Genomic DNA, 10,761 nt, shown 5'->3' with positions numbered 1-10,761 from the left:
TAATTTATTTTATATGAAATTATTTTTTTAATAATCTGTTAATTTTAATATTTAAAAAAAACTATCGAAAAAAAGTTTGCCATATGTGTAAAAAAAAATTGGTTTTCGGCTGTGCGCGTGTCCATGCTCACGGACCGGTGATCTTGTTAGAAAATATATTCTTGGGCTTTGTTTGGGCCTCCAATAAAAAAGAAGAAATGATCCCACTGAACTGGATTAATGATGATTTTGTTTTATAATTCACGCCACATAATTTATATCTTATGATAGAAAATCCATATATAAAGTGGGTCGAAAATATTAAAACAACCAACTTTATTGCTTTAAGATGTAAACCAGCGAAACTCTCATAATCTTCCACAGTTCATCGAAAAACCATGGTAATGATACTTTAGTTGGATTGAATTAAAATGAAGTTATTTTAATATTTTTTTAAATAAAATAATATTGTTTTGAAGTTTTTAAAAAATAATTTAAATTTTACTTAGAAAAACCAAGTATTATCAAGTTAATTATTTTTATTTTTTCAAAAATCTAGAATGCGTTTAGTTTTTATTCTTTGACGGTTTAGTTTTTATTATTTTTCGGTTTAAAGGCAATGACGATATTTTTTCTCATTATAATTATATTAGTTCCTAAGATATATAACGTGATGGTAAAGGGTTTGAAATTTGCACAATAAATTTCGAATTCAAGTTAGAGTGTACACCTCTTGTAAGAATGTAGGACTGCTGAAATTTTACTCTTTTACTTTAACCCACAAAATGCATTTTTTGGAAAATAGGGTTTTCTAAAATTAAAAAAATATTAATAGCAATGAGATAAATAAATTACAAATACAATTAAAAAAACTATAGTTGATTTAATTATTCATATAAATAATAAACCAAGTTAATATACATTTTTAGTTATATTTGATAGTAATATTATTAGATAATGTCACATGGAAATCTCATTTAATTTAATTTAAAGTTCATCATAAGCAAAGTGTCATGTCAAAGATTTTCAAAATTAAATAATTAAACAGCGTTCAATGACACTGTTAAAACATTACTAACAATCTAGAATTTATTGCTTTACGTTTCAAATAATCTTGGCCCAAGGAGACTAGAAACCAGATATATGAGGTCTGTAATTGAAAAAAACAATAAACCTCGGGTGTCATAAATAAAAACTTTTCAATAGAAGAAACTAATAATGAAGCCCTCCTTTTCCTTATTCACTCCTTACTACCCCACAAACTCTCCATACCGTAAACCCTAATTTTCTTCAATAAACCCCAAACATAACCAAGCAATGGCAGAAACCGAAACCCAAAACGAACCCACATTACCCACAAAACGCAAGCTCGATGACGACCCAATTCCTGAAAACGATCAAGAGCAAGATTATCACTCCGACAAATCGCAAAAAATCGGTTCACTCTCCAACAAATCACCAATCGTCCAAGAGAAACTCACTGAGAACTCGCAAGCTCTAGAACATTCAATCGATAGCCAAAACGACATCGTACAAGAAGGAGAAGATGAAGATGACAATCACTCCAACAAATCGCCAAAAATCGATTCACTCGCCAACAATTCACCAATCCGCGAGAAACTCGCTGAGAACTCGCAAGCTCTAGAACCTTCAATCGATAACCAAAACGAAACCGTACAAGAAGGAGAAGATGAAGATGAAGGTGAAGATGGTGAGGAAGAAGATGGTGATTATGAGGATGAAGAAGAGAACAGGGAGGAAGCGGTGGTGGACAGGAAAGGAAAAGGGATATTGATTGAAGAAGGAGACGACGACGACGACGACGACGAGGACGGGAGTGAATCAGAGGGTGGCGATGATAGTGAGGAGGCAGAGGAGGATGATCCATTGGCTGAAGTTGATTTGGATAACATTTTGCCATCGAGGACGCGAAGAAAAGTTGTGCATCCTGGAGTTTATATTGCTGCTGCTGCTGCTGATGATGATGATGACAGTGATGCGTGATTTTAAAGCAAGGTCAGTTTTAAGAAAATCGAGGTTAATTTGCTTAGTCAAGTTGTAATTAGAATTTAGTGATTTCGCAATGCGGCAATGTATGTTCTAGCAACCTTGATTAGATATTTTGTTCTTTTTTTTATTTTTTTTTAATGATGCTCGTGGAATTGTAGATGTGGTAGCCTGTGGTTTCTGTTTTTAATTTTTTTTTATTGCTCTTTGCAGAGGAAATAGAGTTAGGGTACGTTGGTGATGTTATCCTAGGAATGTTTGTCTTCAAAACCTAGTAGTAATGTTGAAGACGTATGAAGAAGAGATGCCAGGAGAGTTGCGCTAGTATGTTGTTTTTTAATGAGCAATGTGGAGGAAAAAGATGAAATGAGTTTTTAAGTTGTAACAATAGTGATGCTCCAGTAGGACCTTTTCGTTCTAGAGTTGGTAGGAAAAGATACCTGAGTGATTGAGGTGTGTTGGAGAAAAACAAACATGCAGGTTAGCAACAACATGACGGTGTAATAGTTGCCCTTAACTGGGCCGTGATAGCCATGTATAATCAATGTTCCCATTGAGTCTAATTTGCATGTTTGATATAGGGAAAAAAATCCATGAATTCATGATCTAGGAAAATGATTAATGAACTTTGATTTCTGTCCTGATGGGAATTTTTTTGCATTAGAAAGAATATTACTAAATGTTGCCCATCATCAACGCATGCTTCTGCCTTTCACAAGTTTATTTGAGCATTGCTTGCAGCTATGTTGAATAGTTGAACTCGTATATTGTTCTTCCCTGAACTTTGTTTGGGAGTGTACAGAATGTGATTGCTTGTTATAAACAAATAGCTGGTAGCGAGTTCCACACCTGCAATAGGGATTGGAAATGAGTGGGAAAATATGTGTATGAATTTTGATCCTTGAGAATGAGTAGATAATTATGAGATTATGTTGTCCTGTGAATTAGTGGTAAAGAGTTATGGGTACCTTTGTGTGGTTTCATGGGGTGCATCAACTCTTGGCAAACTTTTGATGGAGTTATGGGTACCTTTGTGTTGTTTCATGAGGTGCATCAACTCTTGGCAAACTTTTGGTGGGGCGCCGCAATGCATGCTTGGCAGTGTCATTGCCGTGTTTGTAAATGATGCAAAGACAATAATGTGACAAATCTGTCCAAAACTATTGATGGTATGGATTACAGTTAAAACATTGAAAGAAGAGGTGTATTGGAGTTTGCTAGGATATGACTAACATGCTTTCTGAAACTAAAGTTGGTTTGCTTTATTTGTGAGCTACAATGGGTGGGTCAATGTTACCTACAAAGTGGTAAGTGGTATGGATACGGATACTCTGTTCACTACCCCTCCCAGATCACGGTTTGAGGGTTTAAGCTTAGTGTGGTCGCTAGTTCGGGTCATGTGTCATTTTTATGAGGGTTGTCCATATATATGCCCATATATTATTGCGATGGAGGTAATATTTTCCATTAACATTCTTGCAAGTTGAAGTTTGTGTAGAAAGTTACAAAATTAATAATATTCTTTTGGCCATCAACCATTGGATTGGTTTTGTTAAGATGATCATGTCATGTTTTACTTTCTATTTCAATAAAAGCGATAGAAGTATTGAATGGATGCACTTAGACTAAAACTTCCAGAAAAGATATTTTCCAACTCTGGCTCTTGAAAGTAGCGTACAAATTATCTCTTCCCAGAAAAAACCTCTTGATCTTCTCCAGGCACGCAGCTGTACCAACTTCTTTCCCTTTCTGTTTTATTTACAGGCAACAGATTGAAAAGTTCAGCCTAAATATGCAACCTTTTAGATTCCATTTAATAACAGATAATTAATGAACAATTGGTGTTTTCTTAAATTGTGTGTTTTTCGCAAAAGGGCCACTAATAATGGGATATGGGCCGTCAGTCTTATGGCAAAATTCCCACCCTCACTGCCCTGCTCCACAGGCACACAACTAAACTGTTTAGCTCCGTTCTGTTATAACTTCTGACCTCTGGATTTCCTGGAGAAAAGCATATTTCTTATTTATCCATATCCTATGTTCTCACTTTGACTGGCCGCTGCCCTATGGCAAGTTTTTCTAGTACTCTAAGAAGAGGGAAATAACCTACAGTTATCTGCCTTGTGATGAACTGTCTTAAGTTCCCATCTATCTTGGAGACAACCAGTACACTGGGGATATGCCATGTGGTTATTTCTTGTTCCAACTTGTACATTTCCTACAGGTTGTGTTTTGACGCTGAACTTTAATCTTGTTTGTGTCTCAGCTTGATTCAGTTTGACCCTTCCAAATTTTAGCTGAGTAAGAGTTTGGGCCTCAACCTTTCTTCTAGGGCAGCACAAGCGGCAATATGGCCGGTGGCAGGCCTATTGTTGTAACCTCAGTTGGTCTCAATACCAATCATCCTGATCACAGTTACAAAATTAGCCTTCTTCCAGATTTTTCAACAAGGGATTGCACTGGGAGGGAGGTCTTAGATGACATGTGCACACATTGGCGTGTTAAACCCTTCCTGATGACCTAAATTTGGTTAAAGAATGAATAACTAGCCCACGCCAATTCCTCTCACGAATTCCAGATGTACTGAACTTATTTTTAGGTTTGTTTGTTTATGGAAAAGTGATTTTTTTAAAAAAAATTTAAAAGTTTTTTGGATGTGTTTGTTATTAAAAAAATTGATTAATAAAAAATATTTTTTAGTTAAAAAAAATTTAACTTGATTTTTAGGAATTTTTTTCCTTTTATTTTGGATGGAAAATACTTTATGAAAGTTGTAAAAAAAATTAGAAATACCATGTTATTTATCGATTATATCAAATTTGGTCTTTAAATTTTTTATTGTTATATATATTTTATTTTGAATATTTTTTTTTCAATTTCATTTCTTAGAATTTATTTTTTATATTAATTTTGATTCTCATTTTTATTTTGCTTTTCCCTTATCATTTTTTGATTGAAATTTTTCATCTATCAAATTTAATCCTTATTTTTTTTATTGTTACTTATTTTATTTGAAATAATTTTGTGAAATGTTAATTATTATTATTTTAATTTCTTTATTTTTCAATTTTTTTATTTTTTAGATTTGATTTCTATTATTTTGATTATTATTTATTTTATTTGAGATAATTTATGAAATTATATTTTTTTTCAAGTTCATTTTTTTTCAACTTTTTAATTTGGAAGATTTATTTCTTATTATTTTAATAAATTTTTAAAAAATAAAACATTAATAAATTAATTTTTAGTTCATTTTCTATGACATAATCAAATATTATAAAATATTTTTTAATTTATTTTTCACTACATTACCACACATAAAAAAATAATTTATTTTTTTATAACCTACTTAAATTTTTTTTCCCAGCAAATAAAGTGTAACTTGCATTTGAAGGCTAACCCTTCGGGTTCGGAGTAGATTTTATTTGTCCTCCTAATAAAGTAGTCTTCTCAACAGAACTTTTGAATTCTTTCTACTTTAATTCTCTAAATCAGAGGAGGGCAGAAAAATTAATGAGTAAATTTAAACATATTGATTATTATTATATGCATGTTATTGTTAAATTGTTTCAGCAATCCGGCCACTCTTTGAACTTTCCGTGGTGTGTTTGGAAGGTTGGATCCTTTGGGACTGGACTATCAGTTTATCAAATAAACTTTGAAATCCCGATTCTTCTGTTTTTGTTATTTAGAATTCGTTTATTTGATAAAAAGTATTTTTTAAAATTATTTTTTTGTATTTATTTGGTATTAAAAAATTAATTAATAAAAAATAATTTTTAAAAGTTATGAAAAATTTAAAAATATCATATTATTTACTGATTATAATAAATTTGATCTTTAAAATTTTAGTTGTTATATATTTTATTTTGAATCTTGTTTTTCTAATTTCATTCATTAGAATTTCATTTAATTTGATATTTTTATTAATTTTGATTTTTATTTTTTATGATTTTTATTTGTTTTTTTCTTATTAATTTTTAATTGAAATATTTTTTCTATCAAATTTGATTCTCATTCTTTTTGTTGTCTTTTATTTTATTTGAAATAATTTATAAAATTATTATTATTATTATTTTAATTACATTATCTTTTAATTTTTTTTATTTGTTACATTTGATTTGATAATTATTTATTTTTATTTAAGATAATTTATAAAATTAGATTTTTTTTCAATTTTATTCTCATTTAACTTTTTAATTTGTAATATTTATTTTTTATTATTTTAATAATTTTTAAAAAATATTAATAAGTTATTTTTCAGTTTATTTTTCATGACATAACTAAATATTACTTTTTTTTTTGAATTTATTTTATAAGACACTACTAAATATTAAAAAATAATTCATTTTATAAAAAAAATATTTTTCAACAAAATTTTTTTTTCTTTTTCAGCAAATAAAGAGTATCTTAATCAAAGACCCATTTCCTTGTTTTCTCGAGCTTTAGTTTATGCCGCGTTGTTATTTTGTATGTCATGGCACTGTTGAGATATCTTTAGGCCCAGTTTAATGAGTTATGTTAGTGTCTCTTGAGCTGCTGTCATCCACAATGATAGCGTACGCAGGCAATGTGTGGAGCAGCTGCATGGTCCTCACAACTGTACTGTTCTTAAACACAAGGCTAGGAGGATCATGTTATCTTGGGGTGCCAACCTCTCTCCTCAGGCCGGCTGGTTCAGAGCATGATAACGAAGTTGCTGGTGCTTCGGTCCCTGCTTTATTAATTTCAAGGTCCTCCCTTAGCTTTTGCTGTAAGAACTTGCCTTCGTTTTGCTTGCATCTTAATGGATGTACACATTTGAGCACCTCCCCAGGTGCATATTTCTTGAAATCAAAATCGAGCAGGTCTATTTCCGTACTCTCAACGTCCCGCAATCAACTCATTTGAAATGAAAAGGGACCACCCAAGCGTGGATTTCATATAATTGATTGCGTAGAAAAAACGGTGTCACATTGGAACTGATAGTAACCGGGAAAACGCTGTAGAAGTGGCAGAATTCTGGTGTGCATCTTATCATTGATGCTGGCTTTCAGCTTTAGAACCAGTACGCCCACAAGTCACTTAATTGTATGAATTCATGCATTATAGCATGGCCACCATGCTCTTAGCGTTCGTCTATATCAGGGATCAGGATCCATAGTTGAGGCCTAGCGTTCAGAGTCTTGCTAGATTAGAAGCCAACTTTACTTCTCAGCCTCCTACCATTACTTGTATGTAGAACATGGCCGTTGGCTTATTAAGGTTTAGTTTACACGCGCCACCTCCAAAGTCTCGCCCTGGACCAGCTGACGACATGGTACCTGATCATAGATGAAGGTACATTAGGTTCACCACTGGCCAATCAAAGCCTCTCCTTTACAAAAGATAGGAAGCTGACATCAACCGACCATTTACGTGGTCCTTTACCTCCTACTCCCTTCCTCGCTCCGCCCTTCATTTTTTTTTTGCTCGATCTCTTCTTGAGTGTAGACCATGACCCTTTTGTCCCTCTTGCTCTCTCTCTCGCATTACTTACAAAAAAGTTTCGTTGTGGGGCAATGCTTTTTGGACCATCTGAATCCATAAAAGGGACATCTTATGTTTCGTCTCCCTTTCAACAAAGTCCAATCCCTATTTCCTCCCTACAATTGTACGTGCCAGGAATCAGGACCACCATGCATTGCGCCATGCGTTATGATGCCTCCTGCCTCCATTTGAGCTCAATTTGCTTCCAAAATCAGGGTTTTCCCACTGTTTTTTCATGACATGAATTACACCCGTATGTAACTTTAAATTACTGCAGCAATTGTGCTGCGCACATGCCCCATTTGGTGTATAGATAGAAAGGGAATAGAGCTTCCAGTTTGTTGATTAGATAATATCTTGATTAAGCTCTCACATGTCTTGATGCATATCACATGGAAGCAATTCTAGGAAATGATGGGAAGGCAATTGAGGATGGAGATGATCATGAGTGGTGCCTCTTTTTGAAGAATAGTTTGTTTTTTTCCCCTCTTCCCCTTTCACTTTCAATTATGCCCTTCTCCTTGTAATTATATGCAAGTGGGGCTATAATTTTATTTGTTTTAGCCGGCCTTTTGGCCTAACAACTCCCTCTTAAAAGGCAGTAAATATCAATCTTTTTGGATGTAGTTCGTTGTGCTCCCATTAACGTTGTTGCTTAATTAATCACGTAGTCATGCTTAATTGTTACTCCATGATTTTGTTCAGGTTGAGGGCCAATGCCAGGCTAAATCTACTAGCAGGCATTAGGTAGGCTAGAAGATAGAAACACTTCCACTAATTTCATTTTTTAAATTAAGAAGAAGAAAAAAAAACTAATCCCAAAAGCACCTTTATCACATGATACTTTTCTGTCTTAAACAAGCGAGGACCTTCTCTCCATCATAAACCTTATAATAGTTTATAGAACCGCAAATGATGTCATGTCAGGCAGTCAACTATGGCAGCTCAGCTTATTCGACGCGGATCTTAGCCTTTCTCCATTGCTTCACGCCCCTCAACCAATTGAGCAGATAGTGCTAGCTCAACATGTATAAAGCACACGAAACGTTCTAAACATGGCTTCTTTTTTCTTTTCTTTTTAATTTATCATGTGGAGATTCACTGGATTTTATCTGCAAATCTTCGTATAGTGCGAGTGAAATCCAATCTTATATCTCTTGATATATATATATATATAAGTATTTAGCTATATATAATAGAAGGTGGTCATCTTAGACTTATTCGCTATTTATTAAGATTTGAGTAAAATATATCATTTAATAATGGGAATATGAAATATTAACTGCTGGGTGTCCCTCAACGCAAACTCCTTGAAATCTCCACGAGAAAAACGAAAGAGCTTCCATAGATGCATCAGTAGGTGAATGATGATCCAATAAAGAAGCTCAAGATTTCTACCAAATCCAATCGAACCTTCACTAACGTACATATACAATATTGAATTAGGAATTAGTGCTCATGATTCAACATCACCTAGCATGAAAGACAAGGAAAATGAGAAAAAGGTCGTTGGGTTATGGAAGCTTTATGTTGCCTTACAGTTGTGATTCTCGCTCAACTTTCTACATGTTGTCATCAATCGCATTCCACACACGAGCTAGCACTTGCACCTCACAAGATTTCTTTATAGCTAGGAGGAGCCTAGACCAGGGTCCAAGGAGCTTCGGTGCTACATAAACCAGGCTCAGCGTGCTGTTAGCATGAGTCATCTAGCCAGCTAGCTCTAGTGTTCTTGGCCGCCGTTAGGGCACGGATCGCAGGAAGAAGATAAACAATGGTACTGCCATCAAAGAATAACCAGTCACGAAGGACTGACTACCCCACAATCGCCTGGCTAGTGATGCTCCTTAATTAGCAATGGCCCACGTTAACGAATTAAACAAGGTAGGTTAAAATTTTGGAAAGACTAGTCCATTTGAAAATCTCCGCGTGGCTTCACCAGGTGGGGCTCTGCCATGCTTGGCTCTGCATGTTCAAAGTTCAAACACGGGTTCATGCCGCAAAAAACCAACAGAGGAGACACCAACGGTCCAACACTAGGGTACTATGCTCTCTACAGTCTTAACGATACCTGTGTGTTTGGTAAAGTATTTTTTAATTAAAAATATACTAGAATAATACTTTTTTTCAGTTTTTTATATTAATATATCAAAATTATTAAAAAATACAATATATTAATTTAAAACTCTTTAAATGAAAAATAATTAAAAAAACAAGTCATAGCGCAAAAACAAACTAAATAGCCATAAGTTTACAAGAGAAACCCTATTTTAACCTTTCTCAAGCTAATTTTGTTCCAAATGCAAGTAATTAACATTATATAACGTTGTTATGCAAATCCATGCTTGGTAGCATTTGTTTTTACTATTTTCATGTGCTCTCCAATAAATTTTTGAAAGTATAATAATAATTTTTTTTAAGTGTTTTACTTGAAAATATATTAAAATAATATTTTTTATTTTTAAAAACTTATCTTTAACATCAATACATTAAAACAATTCAAAAATATAAAAAATCAAACATTAAAACAATTCAAAAATATAAAAAATAAATTTTAAGTAAAAAAATCAATTTTTTTTTAAAATGTTGTTTGGAATGCTATTTCAAACTGCCCATAAATGCTTTTATTCAAGTTATTAAAATAAATATGATATAACTCAATTAACAATTTTAGTTTTAGAATTTATCTTTAAAGCTAGGTGTAGCATTTTTTTTTTTTGTGTATTGGATGAAGAGGGTATTAGGGAGTATGGTAATGATTGTTTTAATTTTTAAAATGTTTTTTGCTAGAAAAAATATTTTTAAATTTTTTTCTTTGATTTTAAAATGTTTTTTGCTAGAAAAAATATTAAAAAAATATTTTTAAATTTTTTTCTTTGACAGTAGCACATCAAAATAATTGAAAAATACTAAAAAAAAATAATTTTCTAAATACAAGTTAAAACTCACTCTCAAACACCCAAACACCTCGAAATCATTTAAAGATTACATACAAGTTAGATGGAATATTTTAGTTAATGTTAAAATTTGATAGACAAAGGGTTGAGATTGTTTAATGTGGATTAAGTTCAGGATAAATTCGAAAAACCAAAAGGTTTAGAATTTAATTCATAACAAGGCAATACATTAGGGGTTATATTGGGTTTTTCCAAATTTATACGTGTATTTCAAAATAAAGTAGTGGAAAGTATAGCCCTCGGAAATATCCGATTTTGACCCATATAGTTTGAAGTTTCCCAACCAATCATATATAATACTGACAAAAGT

At 32.6% G+C, this 10,761-nt stretch overlaps 1 protein-coding gene across 2 annotated transcripts; it reads left to right on the top strand.

Annotated features, from left to right (window-relative positions):
- The first annotated feature begins 1,273 nt into the window (after window positions 1-1,273).
- LOC105140602 (nucleolin-like) lies at window positions 1,274-4,285 on the top strand. 2 transcript variants are annotated; one of them, XM_011047488.1, is made up of 2 exons: window positions 1,274-1,995; window positions 4,253-4,285. In XM_011047488.1, exon 1 carries the CDS (start codon window positions 1,297-1,299, stop codon window positions 1,981-1,983), a length of 687 nt encoding a protein of 228 aa, XP_011045790.1. In that variant the 5' UTR covers window positions 1,274-1,296; the 3' UTR covers window positions 1,984-1,995; window positions 4,253-4,285. The 2 variants fall into 2 exon arrangements, with proteins under 2 accessions (XP_011045790.1, XP_011045789.1); XM_011047487.1 differs by lacking the exon at window positions 4,253-4,285 and adding an exon at window positions 2,200-2,704.
- Window positions 4,286-10,761: the final 6,476 nt, after the last annotated feature.

Source organism: Populus euphratica, unplaced genomic scaffold, assembly GCF_000495115.2.
Source record: "Populus euphratica unplaced genomic scaffold, PopEup_1.0 scaffold116.1, whole genome shotgun sequence".
NCBI classification, from domain to species: domain Eukaryota; kingdom Viridiplantae; phylum Streptophyta; class Magnoliopsida; order Malpighiales; family Salicaceae; genus Populus; species Populus euphratica.
Note: the sequence above shows the minus strand (reverse complement) of the source record. Positions and strands in the feature narration are given on the sequence as shown.

What these genes read in the sequence shown, in the direction of transcription:
- LOC105140602 (XM_011047488.1), top strand. Translation starts at nt 1,297, where the DNA reads ATGGCAGAAACCGAAACCCAAAACGAACCCACATTACCCACAAAACGC.